Source organism: Rhodnius prolixus, unplaced genomic scaffold (genome assembly GCF_049639745.1).
Source record: "Rhodnius prolixus isolate KJV_2025 unplaced genomic scaffold, Rpr scaffold_2, whole genome shotgun sequence".
Classification (NCBI taxonomy): domain Eukaryota; kingdom Metazoa; phylum Arthropoda; class Insecta; order Hemiptera; family Reduviidae; genus Rhodnius; species Rhodnius prolixus.
Window position 1 is genome coordinate 6470128 of NW_027411592.1, and position 22258 is coordinate 6492385.

At 33.6% G+C, this 22258-nt stretch overlaps 1 protein-coding gene across 7 annotated transcripts in view; it reads left to right on the top strand.

The window, feature by feature from the left end:
* dnc (phosphodiesterase dunce) overlaps positions 1 to 22258 on the top strand; it is a 423485-nt gene that overhangs the window by 205242 nt on the left and 195985 nt on the right. The window contains exons 1-2 of one of the 7 annotated variants that reach the window (XM_074117437.1): positions 14585 to 14788; positions 21448 to 21551. The exons of 5 other annotated variants lie outside the window; for them this stretch is intronic. In XM_074117437.1, coding sequence (XP_073973538.1) covers positions 21475 to 21551 — 77 coding nt within the window. In that variant the 5' untranslated portion in view covers positions 14585 to 14788; positions 21448 to 21474. Of the gene's footprint in view, positions 1 to 14584; positions 14789 to 21447; positions 21552 to 22258 lie in introns of those variants that run through there. One more of the 7 variants, XM_074117436.1, reaches the window with a different exon arrangement.

Genomic DNA, 22258 nt, shown 5'->3' on the forward strand with positions numbered 1-22258 from the left:
ATGGGAAGTAAATCCGTACGTTATCTTTTAAAATAGAATAGTTCCTGAACGAATGATTTATATGAAAGAAGGTTTAATTATATTTGCGCTGATAGTTCACGCAGCTGAGTAAGTTAATCTGGTAAATTGGTTTGGCCCAGCTTATTTAGAGCTGCCGTTAGATTATTATCAGCTGGCTTCCCAGATGCTTTTACGCTGAGATTAGATTCAGCAAGTGCATGTTACCTTCCTAGACTAAGCACTTTTATTCTTTCTCTATCTATCTTTTTAACTAGTTTTACGAGTTTCCACTATCAGGGTAGGTAAATGCACTCTTTTCAAATTAAATCACAGAAATAAAATATTGTGAGATGCCGTGTGTGTTAGCCCACAGTTTAAGTGGGTTATGAATCGAAAGTTCAATTTGATATTTTGTTTAAGTCAAATAGGGACGTGATAAATGTTTTGGTGCAAGTCGGTCAGCCTAGGCTTCCTCTTCGCTAATCCATTTACTGCAACAATTTCCCCGTTACCTCCCTTAAAAAAAAAAACTTCTACGAATTCGAATTAAAGCTGTACTGATCAAGTTCTTCTTGTCGTTATTCCACCTTCATCAATCTAAGGTATTGGTACTCTCTTCTCAAACCAAAATCCTCCGCCTCTCGAACTCTATTTCTCCAATAGTAGAAGCACCACTTCACGTGATATCAAGTTCATCTCCAAAAATATGTTCATAGCTTTGGTGCAAATAGTTTCACTTCATTCTCATAAAATCGCGTATCAAGACTATCTATCTAGCCCTCGGTGACCATGCTTCCTCCAAACATTTGTACCCTCTGTCATTTAAAATCTTCGTTAAAGTACTCAAAACTCGACGAGGAACATGTTATTCGGAAGATTGGGTTGTTTGTGAGTGGAAACGGCTCTCGACTGCACCCTAATAGGTGCATCCTCTTTTATGTCATGAAGGCGTCATAGTTTTTATATCCAGCTGTCATAATAGTTGTAACTTGTGTTGAGTTATACGTAAAAGTAATTTTTTTTTTTTTAATACAGTAATTATTTCCTTTCAATTTTATTACGAGTAAAAGATTTAACTTTTAAGCCACCAAGTAGCCGAACAGTTAAAGGCGTAGACCGCTACGTTAGAATGAGCATTGTGGAACTGGGTTCGTTTCCCGGCTAGGCCTTAAAGTTTATGTACTATGAGAATTTCACAGTCATTTACGCTATACAGTCTGAAAAACAAACATTTGTGCCTACATTTCGAGGGCTTCGATGAGATTAAGGGTGAACCTTAAGGCATCTTGGTAATACCATTGGTACTGAGAAAAGAATCAGCGAAAAAAGTTTATGAATAAACAGCACAGTGATGTAATTTTTGTTTTGCTGTTAGGGAGGAAACCTACAAAATACTAATCCATAAGTAGCCAACTGTTTTTAACATGCTTGATAGGTAGAATTCTGTCGGGGAAAAATATGCTGGGTAATTACTAAGAGGGAATTTCTACATACGAATATTTTACAAATTTTCTAATAGAATTATTAAAACTGCAAAAGAATGCACCCACATTTTGAATTTTTATTATTAACACTACGAGGAGTTCCAGATTATGCGCCATTTTTTAGTTATTTGTAACGAAATTGCACACCTGTTCAAATAAAGCCAAATAGATTAGGAAATCATTTATTAACAAACAACAAAAATGAAAGCTGAACATTAGAGAGATTAGCGCGGTAAGTGACGGATACGCAACCTTCTTGCTTTAAATAATTCAAATAAAATAACATCATCTCTCAGTATCCTGAAACAATCGCCAGACAGGCTTTGCATTGCTTTTAATGGCGGTGCTCGCTGTATCTTATTGATGCGCTCTAAGTTTAAACGGCTCATATCTTTAAAAGTTGATACATGCTTAAGAGTTCGAATAATTTTGATAAAGAAAAGAAGACAAATGGATTTTATAATTGAACAAGGAAGCTAATTAGGAAGAATAAGGAAATGCTAGTAAATGAGAATGAATGCAAGAGAAAGTGGTGTAGAGTTCAGACTAGACTTTTTGTTGGCTTTCTTAATCTTGAATTAAAAATGTATTGCGATTGGATCAACACTTCGAAAATGAGTTTGCTAAGGAAATATAAGTTGTAAATATTAAAAAATAAAATATCTGGTACAGACTTGTGTTAATGTTTAGTCTTAATTCAATTAACGCGACGGGCTTCTAAAGTTTGCTGTTTTCCCGACTTTCTTTTTATTGTGGAAGATAATATAAAAGTATAGGCACCAAATTTTAAAACTGAACAAAACGTCGCTTACTCGCAAAATTGCAAGTAGCTTTTCATCAAGATGGTGTGGATATTGTGAATAAAACTGATTTGTGCGCACCAATACTTGAATGAAAAATAAAACCTCGAGCACGACTGCTTAATTTCAGTTGAGTAGCAAGGCACTGTAACGCCTGTAGGTGATAACTTCTCTCTGTTGAATTCTTAATGATGTCATTCGGTTCTTATTGGATATTTGGTAGCTTTGGCTAGAATTTGTAATGTGGCGTGTCCTCCAAAGCATGAGCGACTACGCTGTTCGATTTACTGCCAGGCTTCGTGCGATCGGTAGCCTATTGTCACTAATCCTTGCCTCGCCAGTTTATCTCTTAAGCTGGTTGCTTTCTTGTTCGCTGCTGCCATAATAAGGTCGTTTGTACCAGGTTACCTAATTTTCTTTAACCGTTACGTTATTTTGATAGTAAAACTTTAAAGATTTTGATCCAAATTCATAGACTAGTGCATTCAAGAGTCCAAAACAACTACTTCAAAATGGTAGAGCACGCTGAAATTAAATTTCTAGTAGGGCCCAACTCCGACCTCGCAAATACAACAGGTTACAATCTACGCAAACGCACTGATTTGTGCATACACATGCGACTTTTCAGTGATATTTTTAATGTTTTACTTGACAATAAACATAATAAAGGAAAAGCAAGGACAAAAAAATTAAATTACACAATAGGCCGTTTGTATATTGACAAACTATTTTAAAAAGCAAAAGTTCGGTCTTTATGCGTGTCTAATGAAAGTATAGAGAGAGAGGACTACGTATTTTACATGCTACAGAGATGGCTTCATGCTGTTTCATTATCTTAAGTGGGTCATATGATTTAAAAAGAAATAGGAAATATAACATCATTTAAGAAAAATTACTTTCAACTTCACTTAAAACAAACTCTTCAAAATACAAGTAAAAATAAAAAGAAAAGAATAAATAATGAACTGATGATGAACAGACTGTTGAAGATTGATGAACAAATTGATGGTGATTGATGAACACGTGAAATTAGAATGAATTGGTAAAAATATTGCCAAAAAATAAACATTGCATTAGTGAAGAAATTTTGATTTATTCCAAATTTAATTTAACCCTTGACGAGGCAAATAATTCATCTTGCTAATTAAGTTTCAGCAGCCACTGTTAGTGACCTACTTCGTTATTTTTTCAGTTAATGATTATTGCAGAATGTTCCAATTAGGAGACATGTTGTTCGGCACCTTCCATCCCCCGCAATTGTTCGGAATGAAAGAAAACCCTTGCTATAGAACTGTATTCCTGAAGTTCCTATTCGAGTAGTGAATATCAATTTCCAAATTAATTTTGGCTTACTTCTCGAGCTCTCAAAAATGTGGCAGGTGTACATTTTAAATTTTACATATTGCGAAACTTACAAATTTCGTATATTTTCAAAGCTTCTATCAAGCAACCCAGTAAAACCAGATTTTTAAAACCAAAACTTTACTGCATTATTTTATTTATTATACTGAGGAACTCGAAAATGTTCGTTTAATACTTTAATGAAACTTCTTACGTTGATCAAGTACTATTTAAACAAGTTTTCTAATCAAATATACTTAAGGGTAGTTTTAGCTATAGGGAAGTGGTTAAGATAACTTACAAAACGGTATTGTTCTGTATTTTTGATCTTACACCTATATGAAAATCAAGGGGGACTGGACGAGTATATACCGAGTTTGTAGAAATTGCTTGACTGGTAGTGCGAATTTTTTGAAGGATTTTTTTGTTTTGCCCACGTCTTACGTCATTGCTTTAAGACTTAGAAAAATGCGACGAAATAGATGCTGTATATCCGATTGCTATACCACAGCGAACAAAACGATCACTTCAATATGTTTAAAACTTTGCAGTTTAACTAGTCAGAATATTAACAAGATAATGTTTGTAATTTGAGATATAAAGTGGGAGTGGTAGTTCAAGAAAAGCTACCTCCATACACCTTGGAATTTATTTGAAATTTAAAAAATGGCGAACTGTTTTGTGTAATTCAGATCAATACGGTAATAGTGTGCGACCGAATTCAATACAAAAACATTCTGTCTACTATTTGTAGTTAATTAGAAATATTAAAATATGAACTAAATTTTCAAACAATGAATTATTAAACTTGTTGCTTATAGGAGTTGAGGATGCAAACCATTGTTCAGTTGTGAAAATAACTGCAAATAACTGCTGCATCTAGCAGAAATCTAATTTTATTTTCTTTATACGTCTTGTCATCCAAAAAATTAAAAAACTTTCTAATTTACTAATTAAAATTGTTAAACAAATTGAAAAAATAAAAATAAACATTACGAAATTAGAATAGCGCCGTGATGAATAAAAAAATAATTTCGTTGGGATGAAATTTCCATTTATAAACGGTTAGGTATGATTTCAGTGCATGTTTTTAATTATCAAAATTAGAAACCGTCTAGAGTGGAGCGAGGAAGATGGGAATGACAGCATTTACAAGCGGAGGTCGCCAAATAACAAGGTCACTTCAGCAAACATCCACATAGATATTCATACGGAAATCCTAGAGCTGGTTCTTCTCCATATAATCTTGTCACCATGTCGCTTGGTGAAGAAAATAAAACAAAATGAGTAGCTTGAACAGCTGGCTGAGAGACAGGTGGCACTTATTTCTGTCTCCTCGGTGCACTGCTATCACCTTGTCGCCGTGAACATCGCACTTAACATACTAATAAGTACCCACAATTCTTTGCCGCATTCATAACATACAACATTCTTTATTGTTTTTAATTGATTGAAATCACTTTTATAATTAAAATTAACATATGTTGCCGGAAACGGAAACGTTAAATATATATAAAACAACTTGCAGGAATCTATAAAACTACTAGGAATAATTTGCGCGCTAACGAGCCCTCAAAATGCAATAATCTACAATATTCATAATATATTATTTATTAGAACATTATTATTATTAATAAATTCAAAACTAACTGGAACGACATTACTCATTAGAACGTTGCATGTAAATTTTAGCTTATTGGTGAAATCTCAGCGAAAATAAGGACTCATTAACCACTCCAAACATCACCAAAAAATGTTAAACTAGGGCAAATTGAAATAAGTTTTGGACTATTTAGTGGCTGAGTATTTGAAGATAAACTGTACTGTAATAATGATTCTATCACAATATTTTAAAAAAATACGGTTTAAGTTTTGTTATTTTCAGCCATTTGATTTCTGAAATCACAGTACAATTTGGATCTTCTTCGAACAAATGTATTTTAGGATTTCTAGCATCTTCCAATTCTAGATGCTTCTTGAGAAATTATAGTAGCACGCTGAGTTAAAAAAAATGTACCTTTTGTTCTTACAAATTTATTCGATAACAAACATATTGTTAACCGTTAAATATTCTTCTTTAGAATCGTTAATTTATTGAAATTCAGAAACGTTCATCAGATATAATACCAAATTATAAAAAACAATCAAAGAAAAAATGGAAGGGAGCAGCTTAGAGGTTAATTCCTGGGAGCTTGTTACAGCTCATTGTCCAGTGAAGACTGGAGATCGACAGTGCATTGAAACTGCTCCCGGCATGAATAACCTCATTATATTAAAAACCAAAAAAGTAGCTTTAAAACTTTGAATGTTTGGGAAGTCGGTTTATAATTCCACGTAATAATGTAATAATTCTTTTTAATTTGACTTTATATTGACTGTATCTATTCTGAATATTCAATTAATAAACCAGCTAAAGTAACATTTGTTAACTAGCAATTTGATTACAGGATAATTATTCTAATGAATGTAATTTTCATATTTTATTTTAATAATAGAACAACTCATTGCCAAGGACGTTTTTAGACAGAGAGGAATATTACAGGATAACTATAAAATCCAACAGATTTCAGATTCAAGTCAAGAATCACTTTTTGTAATAGAAGCAATAATTTTATTAAATACCAGTTGCGGAAGGGATCTACGATCGTCAGGTTGCGCAAACTAAATATTCAAACTAAATATAAATAAAATACTAAATCTGAAAGTCCTAAATTTAACTATTCTCTTACATAATCCTCTGTGGTCCTTTCCTTAATTAACACTTCACGGCTCGCTTCACAGCTTAACTATTCCGCTACATACCTCTTCTCTTTGAATTATTTTGAATTGCTGAGGCTTTTTGCATATAACCTGAATGCATTTAAATGTTTATGTTGCCCTGGACCAAAGGGAAATGAACAAAGAGGAATGTAAGCACGGCCACACTAATTTTTAGAATGAAATCCTTTGAAGAATCTATGCAATTTTTACGAAAATTTGTCACTTTTTGATGATAGCTTTTTCGGATTAAAAATGAAGTTAAGGTAGTTTTAAAAATTATAAGAAAAAACTGAGAATATTTTATCCAATATTTCGTGTAAAGAATGAAGAGATTTGAAAATTGGAAAGTGTTTTTTCTATTTCTTGTCATTTATAGTTGTATTCGTGTCCAATGCTTGGGAATATTCGTGGGTGATGGGATTGCAAAGCTGTCCCAGTGAGGCCCAGAATAATGAAGATACTTCTAAGAGAAATAAAGATTATTTGCCAATTTCAGTCATAATTTCTGTATTCGTAATAATGCCAAACTTTCTACCCACGGAGAACAGGTAACCTTCAAAGGGTTATTCTGATGAACTATTGATATGTTATGTGTTTTACATTATGCGTGTTTGCCGTTAAAGGTTGATGTCTTTGATTCTGATTGTTGATATCAACTGTTGAGAATATAAACCCCGAAATGACCTAGTCCGTAGGTCGATAGCTTGGCAATAATACAAATAAAAAAATTATAATTAATCATTATTAGGGAATTGGCAATCTTTCTTCCCTTTGGATCAATGAATCAGTCGCCATAAAAGATGAATAGTACTCTACAAAAACGTGATTCCATTTAAAAAATACATCCACTCTGATAAGTTTAGGATAAAACGTATCCTCACTGCCCAGATCAGACAACCAAATCTTGCAAATAAAATTGAAATAAATTCTTAGTATTTTGCAACGTTTCACTTATCCTTCTTGAACTTGGTCAATGTGTGTAACCTTCCAGCGTTGTGATCTTACGAAACTTTAATTTTCAACCAATTGCGCTCAGTTAGTACGAATGTAGTAATCTAACGTTACAATAATTTTCAAGTATTCACTTATACGAAGCAGAGACTAAAGTCGTAAGGAACAGAGGGTGTAGTTGTGATTATATTTGCTACGGACATATTCTAAGTTAGATTTGACAAGTTTGCATAGTGGAAAAATATTATTTCTGATGAAAAAGTAAAAAAATCAACTATTATCGCGGATATTGCCATATTACCGATAATCATTGCTACTGTTTTCGCTACCTACTAAATAACCACATATTACAGCAACATACAGATTTGTTCTAAGTAGCGAATGAGGGATTTTTAAATCCTTAGCGGGTTATTCTTTTCTATGTTTGAATGCTAAGTTTACTGCTTAGGATTCAGAAAAGAACAACATTAATTCTGTGAGCTGCACATTAAGTTTCTGAATAGTATTTATCAGTTTCTATTGTGGAGACATTGTCGTGAGGCTGGAATAGCCTAGAGAAGGAAGCGGATTCAGATTCAGATCGCCTTAGAAGTTAGGTGCTTAAAACTATAAAAGCTTAAAGAAGCAACTTATCCAATGCGCTAGACCATTCTAGGCCAATAAATGCCTAAATCGTTCGAAATAAGAGATTAGGGAAGCATTGGTTATTTTTTATTTCATTTTAAGAGTTGGAATCAAATATTGGTTTCAACGAAACGAATTACACTCTCTTGGAGCAAATGGTTTTACGCCTTTTTTTGAACAAAAAACAAAATGTAATGATACATTTAATTTTAGAATCGTAAGTTCGCGATTTAAAATACATTTTCTGCATTTTTAATTTTGTTATTTGAGGAGACTGTAGGATGGTAAATTGGTGGTGCAAGAGGAGGTAAGGAAGCAATAAAGCCAAAGCTGCTGCGACCTAGATCTACTGCGGTTCCCTTGGGTATCGTTGCTTGTACATATATGTCTGGAAAGTGTACAATGTCTTGGTGAGTGCAAATACAGTGTGGTGAGGAGCTAGAACAATCTCCCAGTGGTTGGGCTGAAACCAAGTATTGCACACATCTACCATATGTTTACGGTATGAGTGTTAGAGATGTTAGTAAAGTGCTGTTATTCTTGAGAATACCCTTGGGAAGGCATTATCCCTGAAAAAGTGCCGCCGTGCTTACCCATTTGGGCAAGTAAACACTTACAAATCACAGCCAAAAACACATTTTATTCCTTTACTTACTTTTATATAATTTTCATTATGATTTCTCCTGCAAAAACACAATTGCTGAAACTTTCGTAGCAAGCAAGAGCTAACTGGAGCTGAATTGGTAGAGATAAACAGTGAATCACAATTATTCAAGTGTTTAAGAAGTTTTGTTATGATATATTTTTAGCAGGACCATGATTTATTTGTGTGGGGATTAATAAAGAAGGCTTTTATTTGAACTGACTTCACAAATTACTGCTTTATTCAACTTTCAAAACACAGCTCATGATTCAGTGAATACAACACATTGCTCCTTTTTAAAAACAACCAAAATATCGCACACCCTCAAAAAAGAATGTTCTTTTATATTAAAAAATAGTCAACTGTTACGTTAGAAAGTAACAGAAAGTGTATCACAACCACTTTAGAGAATCGCGCTGCTTTAAAAACTGTGTGCAACTTAAAAAAGGAACGCCTTCAACTGGTACAACTTTATGACGACTGCCCAACTCGAGCGCATCCCCACATAATTCCTCCTGCCCTTTCTTCTCTTCCTCTTTTCCCACATTTATCTCCTGAGGTCTATTGAGTTTTAATGTTACTGGAGACACAATACAAGATAGATAGTTGTTCAGTTGAGAGTAATAGCCTATTTAACTCTTACTTTAATTCGTGACGATCTTATATAATAAGAAAGCGATCCTTATTTTATGTATGTAGAGAGTTTAGACAGTCGAACTTCCGAAAATTTTCAGTCAAGTTATTTGAAGCAAGAAACTACAAATAGTTATTCTAAGGTACGGTAGTTCAGTTAGATTACAAGCGCTTATGCTCCAGGTCGACTTTCAAAGAGGTTGTTAATTTGGAAGCTCAAGTTATGTACTACATGTCAAGCAAACTAGTTGGACCTATGCCTTGCTAGCTGAAGACAGGTCGCTGAATATACTCGAAGAGTTCAAATATCTTATATGCTGATGCTTACTTACAATGTTGGCGTTGAGAAGAAGAGAAGTTCCGTGTCCTTCAGTCCACCTTTTGGAGTAAAGATCTAACTAAGAATTAGTTCAAAAAGACATACCTACATTTGCAGCAAACGAGGAACACACGCTTCGCAAAGCAGAGAAACTAACTGAAAGATCTGAAATCGACTTGGAGGGAAAGTTGAGGAATTACTTAAAGGAAGCAATCTCTGTCTGGTCAGATGGAAGGAAGCAACACAAAGAGCACACTTCCATATGTCCACCAAATAGTTTATTAAATAGAAAGAAGATTCCCACAAGAAATTGATTAGGTAACATCGCCGGCTGCGTTAATTTCCAGCTTTGGCAAAAACCTTTAGACTAGATTGCAGAATGCTGCATTCTCCTGCATTTACAAACGCCTATTTTTAGGTGACACTGATCTGTCTACCTGAAGATCCATTGGTATCGAACTTGCTCCTGAGAAGAGTGCTTAACTTTCGTTTGAATAACTTTGGCAGTAACTTCCGAAACATTATGCCAAACAGATCTAAATGGGTCTAACCTTCAAATCTACTTTAGTGCGTGACTCTATCCCGTATATCGACAGGTTCTAATAATATAGTAGTAAAGGGAGCTGCTATTTTTTAGCTGGGAACCAAAAACCCTTATTCGGGTGGACCCGGGCATGAATACTCGCAGTCTTCCAAGAGAAGGTTGCGGTTGTACTTACTGAGCCCAGATAATCTCCATAACTGAAGGGTGGCTATTCACTTTGACTATTAGCAGTCAAGGTTATATGTGCAAAGGTGGTCAGGCTTCGTTAAGTCATAAAATTGTTATTCTACACGCTTTCGGAAGAAGATTTTAGTGTGTCTAGGGCGTGATAAAATCAGTGTTTAAGCCCTGAGTTTGTAGCGAATCTGTGGCCAGGTGGAGTATTAAAATTGTAATAATTCATTGAACAGTGTAATAAATCCCTTCTGCTAAGTTCCCTGATGTTGCTACTATACCTATGGATCGATCCAACCTAGAGAATGCACTTTATGAGATTCGCCAGAACTGCACTGAACATCGGGTATTCATTATTGAGTATCTTAAACACAAGAATTTTATTAAATTCCACTTCACAAAAGGAGCTTTTTTGCTTGAATCAAAGAAAATTAATTAATTCTATGCTTATTTTATTCTTTTTAAAATGTATCTAAAGCAATTTGCTTTTTTATTAATAAAATATCATGACCTCAGAGTTGAATAATACACTGAAAAATGAGAGTTATTTATCATTACTTCATTATAATCATAACGCGTTCATATTACAACAAAATTTGGTGTGGACGTACTACTTTTTTCTCATAAAAATGGCCACAACTCATGTGAGTATCAGAGCTACAGCAAATTCGATTACAGCAATCGAAAGTACAATAACTTTTCTATAAGATGGTGTTATTTAGCTGATTACTGTAAAAAAAAGAGTATACATCGTTTGTGAAATTAAAATTAAATGAAAGAAGTCAAATCTCTTAAAATATCCATCAATTTATTTGCCCTTCAAATTGATTACTAGAGATTGTTTATAGAAGTAATAGACAACGTGCCCTAAATAAATTAAGTGAATTTTTTTCACTATTTTGCTTAAAGTGAAACAGGAGAAAATGAAAATAAGGATGGTCGCAGTAGAATTTATAGATCTCGGCAGACAAAATACTGAGCAATGAATGAACTTAATTTTGTTGTCAAATAAAGTAAAACAAACCAATAAAGAAATTTGGAAGAGTTATTGTAAGAAATATTTGAATCTTAACAATTACTACAAACACACAATAGAGCAGTTGTTATAAAAATAATATTTACAATTAAGTAAACCAACGAACAAAGACCTATTTTAGTGTTTCTGCAATGCTATCTAAGTAACGTGCGGAGTGTTTTATTTTCAGATGTAATGTTTTTGTTCAGTAACTTGTTTAAATACACTTTGGCAGATGTTCATCTCACTTTTGTTTTTATTTCCGTAGTACGTGCGTGTTTCTACTTCATGTTTACAGCTTTACATTGATACAGCCATCCTTCGCAGTTACAATAAAATCTTACTAAAAACATTTGTAAACTTTTTTCTGCATTGAAAAAAGAAAAAGAGAAATCTATAAATAAAAGTAGGTAAGTCAGTTAATGAAGAAATACTCTTATGTACCTATTGTTGAAATACTGTTATTAACGTAAGCTGTCCAAACGTAATTTCTTAGCTTGGCTCGCCTTATGTAAAAACATTTATTCGGATCCCCAGCTAGTTTTTTGCTTAACTACGATCGTGCCGGAAATCCCACGAGCGCACCCACACAAAAAAAAAGTATTTCGGTTAATGTGAATTTAGCAGGATATTTCATTAACTAAAGTAAAATTTCTCTTGGTATAACTTTTGCTTTGAATACAACCGAAATATGCCATCTAATAACGTGATTAGATAAATGTGATTATTCCGTTTTGAGGTTAAATATTTAACTGAAATTCAAAGTTGGAGTAAAATCAGTAAAGAAGTGTAATTTTAGGGTTATTGGAATCTGAAGATGGCTCTAACGATCCTCATTAAACTCGGAGGGCTAATTGCTATTTTTGGCAGTCAAGCTCTTTAGTTGGAGCTCTTTAATTGGGAAATTGGTTAAGGCGATATATTGAACAGTCAAATCGAAACTATCGTTTCTCGATTGGTGGTAGCACTGAAAGTGGAGAGCAGTTTGTATCCGTATCAGATATATCAGATACATCAGAGTGCCTCTCTGGGCACTCATTGCCTCCGGATAATCAAGTCTTTTCTCGACGCAGACAATCCAATACATCGTCAGAGAATAATCTGTAGGAGGCTACTAGGAAGAGGAACTGTAAGTCTAGGCAGTTGACCTCTAATCCGGGATCTCCGCGTGTGATTCCAGAGTACTAACCACTGTGCTAATCCCCTCTAGCTCTTTCCAAGCTTGCGCTAATATTTGTTAATTGAGATGGAAGACAAAGAATTCGGACAAAGCCGATTTCAACTATTAAATTGTTTTGTGTGACGTTCATAGACTCTAACTAGCCAAAACTTTAAAAATTCAATTTGGAGGGAAAAATTGTCCGCTAGGGAGGTTTGTTCTATGGCATTGAGACCAGTCGTTCATATATTGAAAAACAGGACTTTTTAAACATCTGGAATGCTTTCTACTATTTCTAAACGCGACAAAAGTTAAACAAAGCAAAATTTTAACTGTGATTCGGTATAGTTATAGTTTTCGTTATAGTTATTCAGTATATAGGGACATGTATTACCATAGTTTTCAGGCAGTGGAGACACGAAGGAAATGTACCGTAGATTGTTTTAACTCAATCTTTTTTTTTTTTTTATACACACAGACTTGTTTTTGTTTTCATTTTTTGCACATAGTTTACTGTAATTGTAGGTAATTATGGATCATTTATATTCAAGGTTGTAAGAAATGGGCGTGTGCGTAAATATTAAACCTGCTTTTTTAAATACTTCACTAGCGCAACATTGAAATATTGTTCTGATGCTGAGTAGTAAACAAAAGCAAAAATTATTTTAAAATCTGCTTGGAACACTGACGTAAGTTTCTCTTACTGCCTATCTACTCGATAAGTTTTCTGCTTGCGCTCAATAACCCTGTAAATGTAAAAAACGTTTACCTAACTAGCTGGCTAGTTGGGTCTACTTAAAATTTCATTTACTGGCTAAAAGAATCTGAACTAGATCCTCAACGCCTTGCAGCCCTGCCGTCAAATTCAAAAGTATTGACATGTTATATTTCTCTCAGTCTCATAATATAATTGGCCACAAACTCAGTATTATATTTTAGTAAATTATAAAGTAAAAATCATTGCTATAGTTAAAGAGTGTTGTCTAAAGTTTGTCGGACTTAATTAAATGTAAAATTTGATTCGAAACGATTCCTCATTTTTCACTTTTTAGTTTAATTTTGGTTTTATTTATAGCTGCAGACCGAAATTCATTTTTAATGGTTCTCCCTTAAACAGAAATATAAAAAAATGTTTTCTTTATATTTCCATTCAGCTTAAAACACTTTCCTTTTTTTTTCGCGTCGCGTGGAAAGAACGTAGTCTTCAAGAATGAGCATGGCCAATAATTTATACAGCAGATGGCTTAGTAAACCTCCTACGTCTCACTCTCTATTAATGTTTTCAATTCTCTATTATGATTGGAAAATTATTTATTATAAATACTAGAACCTTCCCATTCTGAAGATCGATTGTAACATTCTTATGTCTTTCTTCTTTGGGCCATCCTGGACTTAAACTCCTTCATAAGACGGTAATGTTTGCTATGTAACTTCCCCCTAAATTTCATCATAATCTTTGCTTTGATTTATCATTATGTATACTTAGCCCCCATTTCAAATATTCATCTTTTACTTTTTTAATTATAAATTGAAAATTATCCTTGTTTTTCACGATTACCAACTCATTTCCTCAAAGAATATCTTCAAGAAATATCGGCCATTGTTTTTGTACTTTCTTCATACTTCCAGTTGTTTGTTCCACGACAACTGAACATAAGAAAATTCATTTTTACAAGATACCTTACCATTTAACTTATAATTTTTTTGAGTCATTTTATATTATTCTCCAGAGTTTTTGAACTTTTTACATTTTTTTGGAGACATAAAAAAGAAAGCTAAGATTTTTCTTAAAAGAATAAATATACAAGAACTTACTTAGGATGCCACCAATTTGTTGTTTAAAATGGAAGAAGTATAACCTGTACGTTTAATTTTAGTAAAGTAACATTTTTTTACTTTAAATATAACCCACAGTACGTATGAAAATATTATACATTTCTTTTAACTCTCATCTACAATTTTCAGCATTCCTGTTTTATTTTTTGCAGTCCTTTTTTTCAGTCAAAATTCTTTTGCAGTATTTAAACTTGGAACCTGGCCACTCCCACCTGAAACGACGTAACTATTGGGCGTTTTATGAAGTAAGTGGCTCTCTCAGTTGTAGCTTAGTCTAGTCCAAAGAACGCGGCCCACTTGAGTGCTTATAAATCGTGTAGAAACGAATCACGCTAAGTCAATAAATAATACGTGTTTTCCTTATTAAAACTTCTGAGTAATAAAATAATTTAAAATGATCGTTTAGAATGATAGTTAAATTTTATTTTAACACAGTGTATTGTCATACAACTTAAAAATTTTGCACTGTCATATTGTCTTAAATTAAACAAAAAATAAATAAGAGGTAGTAATAATTATATTTTTCTTATTTACTAATTAATAATTTGTTTTAAAGCTGCTTTAAACTATCTTAAAGATATGAAATCAAACTCATTACAATGCAGATAAAGGCAATAACTTTTAAAATATTCCAAAAAATGAATACAGAAAAGGGTATTTTCAAGTTAATCTCTTGAAACATGTTTTGAAGCTCTCAAAGCATTTCATAGTAATACAAATCAAATTAAGAAAGTCAATCTTCAAAAAGAATATGTGTAAAGGAATTCCGGCTAAACCAAGATTTAAGTAGATTTCTAGAAGTAATTTTAATAAATAATTATTCACAAAACATTGTGGTTAGACCAATTTTGCGCTCTTCATTCATGTAAAGAGGCCAGTCGTTGTAATGAGAGGTTGCATTCATACCTTAAATGGCGCATGATGATGTTCAATAGAATTTTTAAGAACTTAATTGCATCAAATAACATAATAGCCTACTCAAATGCAGTCATTAAATCAAATATTTTCAAAAATCGCGTAATGTGCTTGTTATTTGCATGTTCGTCATCTCATTTTAACTATTTCCTTACTATCTAAATTCTAATCAGTAGAGCTAATCATTTGATGAAGTTATACAATATCGTATTTAGTTTATTTATTATTATTTTCTAGTTGCTAAATGATCTTTGCTCTTTTCTGGTACCGGATTCGCTGGACAGTAACGAAACTGAATGATTATTTGCTTTAAATTGGTGAAGTGCAACTGTTCCAGGAGTCTATCTCTTTAATGAAGCTAATTCATATTAACAATACGTGACGTTAAAAGCATTTCATCGCTAGAATCATTAGTGAACAATACTGGAAGCGTTTTTTCTGCGTCCCCTACGGGTGCTATGTGCATTCACCTTAAGAAATCATTATGACCATAAGTTAGGCATCTCTAAGATTCTATAAGGAAGGATTTTCTGCTTCGCCAAATTCTTTATGCCTTGAAACATGGCGTACTACAACAGATTGACATAAAAGTCTTTCTTATTTACTTTTGTTAATTCCGGTAACCCATCCAAAACACATCTAGTAAGTAAACAGTCTTACATGCAGCGTATTTTAGTTTCTTCCATCTCTCCCCAGAAGTTTGCTGGACTCTAGGTCTATCTTCCACGGATGTCCTCCAAGTTTGCATGTCTCGTGAAGCTGACAGCATTTGTACCAAACTTTGCTTTACTTCATCTCTATTATTTAGAAATTTTATTCATGATTAGAGGAAAGCCTTCATTCAGCCCTTTTTATCTCGAAACTCAAAAAGAGTTTCTGCGGTTTCGTTCCTTAATTTTCCCTTGACCTTAAATGCCTTAAAAAATAATGAATTTTCCAATTTCACAATTTTGTTAAAAAAGACATACATTTAGAATAGTCAGAACAGTGAAAAAGAAATTATATTTACTAAACATTTCATTAGAGGCACAAGATGAAGATGGTAACATTTACTATTTAGTTTGAGTAAATAAAGGGAGCCGAGGACCTCACTAGATTCCTTACAACTTGAAAACAACCTTTTTTGTTTTCTTACCTTGTCAGAATATTAGAGGTTCGGTTAAAAAAATAAATAAATAAAAAGTTTTTAATGGACTTTTAGCAAATTTATTTCCTTCTTTCGAACCCAAAATTTTCTTTATATTTTTCTAAGAAAAAGTTATTTTATCGGAAAACTTCATCTTTAAGAGTGGTTTTGATTTTTCGTTTACTTGATTTTGATAGTGCATCTTGCGCTCTGTAACTTTCTAAATAAATAAATAAAAAAAATCTTATTATATCTTTGCTCTTAAGTCGTTAACCATTTGATTTTTGATGGCTGCAAAAACCATCATATTGGCAATTTGTTTTTTTAGACGCTACTATTCGCCAAAAATATGGTAGGTAAAAATAGCGCTTCCTTTTCTAAGAAACATGGCTCTTCATAATTTTTATAGCCTATATCCTTACCGGATCTCAGAAAAAAAGAGAATTTACAGAGGGTCTTGATTTTCTTTGTTAACTTTCTTCCGAAAGGACATTAAGGATACAAGAATTAGCTGTAATTGATAAAATCGGTTGATCCGCAAAGCTGAACAATAAATTATTTGATTCAACATAGTAAACTTTTTCAAAACAAATCTGGCTGTTATAAGATTTTGATGCATTTTCAGAATTTGAAATACTTAATGCAGTCGCCTTTCCGTCACTTTGTATACTATCTAATTGAATACGAAGGAGGTTGCATCGTTTAACACGTATTCTATTCCAAATAGATAATATGGTTATATGATCTCGGAGCTTACTCGTATATTTTCACCAATGTTCTAATATCATTTAACTATTCCACCTAAAGGGTCAAAGCTGAGTAAGGAGGCGTTACACCACCTTGCCAGCGGGCCACATCTTCATTTCCTGCTAAACCAACATGTTCCTGTTACCATATATTTACCAGCTAATACCATGGCAACTAAAGCGCTTCATGGGTGGCCTAGTTAATGAGTAGCATTATGTTCTCCTATTTCAACCCGATACTTTCTGTTGAAGTATGCTGGACGCAACTTACTTTTACGTCAAAATGTACCCAAGTTCTGCCTGCTTATATCGATTTCACTGAAATAAAGACATTAACTCTACTTTAAAATGAAGAAAACTATTAAAGTTAACAATTGATGGACGTTGCTGTAATTAATAGCAACTTTCTATTGAGTTTGTTAGAAGTTCTGCAAAAGGTTTCATTTTACCTGGAATGACCTGACAATTTATAAAGAATATTAAAGTAAGGATTCAAAGATCAGTTTTAACTGGTTGTTAGAATTACATAAATATCAGTAATCATTAAATAAAAGGATCTAACAATAGAGTTACTGTAACACCTGCATCCCCATGGAAAACCAAATATTTTTGACCACACCCGTTCTAGACTTTCAAAAAAAACTGTCCAACTTTTCAGTTATTTTGTGGCAATGCATGACTTTAGAATGAAGATTTTTTTTTAATTACGAACCCTGGTTTTAGTCCTAAGAGACCACTGAACGAAGTACGAGTATGTAGTTCTCACGTGAAAAATAATTATTCATTTAGCCGATAAATGAAAAAATGAGGATAATTTTTCATATTCCCTGATTTTTAAATAAATAAAGAAAAAGAAATGATGGCAAAAAAAAAGAGAAGATATTAAATTGAAGTATGTTTTACAAACCTTATAACCGTTTTTACTTAAACTTATTTTACGGTTACATTTACGAATTCTAAGAAAGAAATGCGTTAAAAAATAATTTGGCATTTTTAAAGATAGAATAACGTTAATTATCGCAGCTTACATCAGATAGAGAGCGTACACACATCATATGTGACCTCAGTTTCTTCTTACTTTTGATGTATTTTTATTCTCATCTTTCTGCTCTTTCTGAGTGTGAAAAGGAAAAGGTCACTTTAAAAATAGGTCAATTGACGTCCTATTTAGTTAACTTGAGAAACTTGACAGCTCTATGATTTATGTAATTTTAATGAAAAATATACAATCCAAAAATAGATTAGTCAATAAAATAAACAATAAGTTGTCTGAAGCGGAATTAAGAACTTATGGTAAATTCTAGAATTTGTTATTTTCTATTATCCCTCGTTAAAAGTAATGTTACCTTCGGGCAGATGTTTAATATTAGTGTTATTATTCCACCTTTCTAACCAGCTGCAATTTGCTCTAAAAACTAGTGTCATAAAGAAGAAGGAAACAAGTAGAGAATACCGCCGAGAACAAGAAGATTATGATTCCCTTAAGAATCAGGGTCTGTCAACCATAAGTGCATGATGAGTAAACACGAATGATGAGCTAGAGCATGTTGTGGTACGCTTTGCAGACACTAAGTGTGTAGTCTGAGAAATTGTATTTGTCAGTATTAAATGCTGTTTGTTTTATTAGGCTAGGATACCCACAGGGCAGCAGAACAAGTGACTAGTCCATTTCCATCAACAGGAGATTTCCATTTTAGGCTTCTGGAAGAATAAGAGGCACACTATCAAAAGACGGACGGTAAAATGCATGAATCTTGAATTCACTAGAAACGTGTACCAGGGTAAGATTACCCGCTGGTGAAATCTGGAAGAAGCAATCTTTTTAGTATGGTTATCTCTAGTAGATTAGATGTAGTGACTATATTGCGTCAGCTAGCTATGTACGAGGGTCGTTTGAAAAGTCCGTGCAAAGTCAGAGAGATAGTACTACTGGCGCGTATCGAGGTTATGTTTAGTTAGTAGCATCTCTTGGAAGAACACACACCAAGTTTCAGCCAGATCGGTCTATTTCTTTGTGTTTGGCATTCGTTTGAATCGAGGAAGTCGAGTGATTTTCAAAAATGGACGAAAAAGAATTTCGTGCATTGATTAAACACTACTTTATGAAAGGCAAAACGCCTCAGGAGACTAAAGAGAAGCTTGATAAACATTATGGTGACTCTGCACCTTCGATTAGAACAGTTTATATGTGGTTTCAAAATTTTCGGAGTGGCCATATCGGCACAAGTGACGCTGAACGTTCTGGACGCCCTGTTGAGGTTACTACTCCAGAAATCATTGATAAAATCCACGATATGGTGATGGATGACAGAAGAGTGAAGGTGCGTGAGATTGCTAGTGCTGTGGGCATCTCGAATGAACGGGTACATAATATTTTGCATCAACATTTGGACATGACAAAGCTATCCGCAAAATGGGTGCCGCGATTGCTCACGCTTGACCAAAAACGAAATCGTGTGAAGTGTTGCAAGGACGGTTTGCAGCTGTTCCAGAAGAATCCGCAGGACTTTAAGCGTCGTTTCGTCACTGTGCATGAAACATGGATACATCACTACACTCCTGAGACCAAAGAACAATCTAAACAATGGGTTACCAAAGGGGAATCTGCGCCAAAAAAGGCGAAGACCGTTCCTTCGGCCGGAAAGATTATGGCGACTGTATTTTGGGATTCGCAAGGAATAATCCTCGTCGACTATCTGGAAAAGGGTGAAACTATTACAGGTGCATATTATTTATCGTTATTGGACCGTTTGAAAACCGAGCTGCAAGAAAAAAGGCCCACGATTGGCCCACAAAAAAGTCCTTTTCCATCACGACAACGCACCAGCTCACACCTCAGCAGTTGTGGTCGCAAAATTAATGGAAATAGGGTTCCAACTCGTTTCACATCCCCCCTATTCTCCAGACTTGGCTGCCTCGGACTACTATTTGTTCCCCAATATGAAGAAATGGCTGGCGGGAAAAAGATTTTATTCAAACGAGGAGGTGATTGCAGAAACGAATGGCTATTTTTCAGACTTGGACAAATCCTATTATTCGGAAGGGATCAACAAACTAGAGCAGCGTTGGACAAAGTGTATAAGCCTAAAAGGAGACTATGTTGAAAAATAAAAAAGGTTTACTCCAAAAAATTAAGTAGTTTTTATTTTTGCACGGACTTTTCAAACGACCCTCGTAGTTCACGCTGAAATCTCTAGCTAAGCTGCCCCGCTATACTTGAACCAGTGAAAAAAGTGGTGAACTTAAGTTGAGATTTCGACAATCCCGTCCGCCAAGCATTATTCAGCCCTCAAACACGAATTCAATTTTGTTTATTTTAGTTTAAAATTTATTTCGTGGAAAAATCAGTTAATTTATATACTAAAAATCCTTACGCTATACTGTTACAAAGATAATAAAGTTTATATGCAAATCTATTAAGTTAATATGCAAGTAAAAATTTATTACGAGTCCATTTATTTACACGGAAGACACTAGAAATATAATTCAATGGCTGGCCATGTTCTTTTCCATACCTTCTTGATCCAAAAGCAGAAGCCTCTCAGTGGTAGTTCTTTCTTACTTGAAGACTGTCAGCTCCAGGAGTCCAATTAAGTTGGGTGGATGACATCTTTTGTATTGTCCCCTCAAGGAAAAGTCCTTGGAGTTTGTATGGGGTACAGCAAAAAACTGTTTACGAGAAGTGAAGTCTCTCACCAGCTCGCTTGAAGCTGCAGCAGTTGCTTCCGCTTATCAAATCTTTTTCAATTCTTCTAACTAAACTGAGCATACCGCGTTTGCTATGCGGGATTTGTTGACCTTTCGCCGCCCGTCGCCTCGCTGGCATCTGCCTTTGCTTCCCATAGATTGTACGGCCTAAGCCACTATCATTTTTTCAGCTTTAGAAGTTTAAAAATTTAAAGTAGCCAAACCTTCCACTTGAGATTTGGAAATATTTATATTTTGTTTAAAAAAAATTAATAATTCTAATATTTTCCTCCTATTAATAAAATTAAATTATTTAATTAACTAACTTCAAATTAACAGCATTTTAATAACTTGGCAGGTAATTGTTTGTAAAGTGAAGGTAATTTTAAGAAATAGAAGGCATTAATTTCCCTTATTGGCATGTATATCCAAGCTGTAGAAGTAGCAATTAGTAGTTGCCGTAGAAAGGTGTTGTTCAGCTACCTTTACTAAAAGCAGTTCTGATTAAATTAACGCTAAACAATAAATCTCCATTTATTTTCCATTTTTTAGTAACCAAAATAATTCAATTCATTTCGTTAACGTCACTGGCAAAATATTAATCAATTATCTTCGAATAAGTAAAACAAAAAAAAACTCAGTCTATAATCAGGGAAGAAAATTACTTCAAAATTAGAAATTATGCTACAGGACTGATCTGTGTAGCTGGTGATTGAAATGAGCAGATTACAAGTGCCGGAACTTCGATTAACTCATGGACACGAACCGAGAAGAAGACATTCCTGGATAGCAGGGTGAGTTTTATTGATTTATTTGGAATTTAAACTTTAAATTATTGACTAAAAAAAAGTTAAGCTATTAGCATGAAAGTAGTGCTAAGGAACGATATACCTCAGCACATAGTAAAGAAGTACTTTGAGGAGTTTCTTTAAAAAACATTAGACATATGTTTTTTAAAAGTCGATGATTTCTCACATATTTCTTGCCGAGCTTGCATCATAGCCTTTTAATAACGAAAATATTTCTTTAATTCATTTTATCTTGCATTTTACCCATTTTAAATTAGTTTATGTTATTTGGGAAGCCACGTACGTCCAAATCGTCGTTCAGAACAACAATGCTGGTACTTTATTTTATGTTAAAAATTATTTTTGAAAATTTCTGTGGAAAAATTAGCTAAGAATATGCGTGTATCATAATCAGTTACATTCTATTTTGATCTATGTTAAGCGTGCATATAAAGTCAAATCTTCTGCTGCTATTTTAAGCCAAGTGTACACTACGATTACCTTCTTGTAATACATACAATGGAATACTTAAAATCAAAATTTAAGGATTTCAGAAAATTTATTCATTACAACCAAGTAAAAATTCGTGAAAGACAATTGAGTTTAGAAGTAGTTTTATAATTAAAATGTAGAACAACAAAAGTTATGCAAATAGTGTAGATTAAAATTCATTTCGAGGATAAAATTCCACTTCACAACTGTGTGCTAGCAGT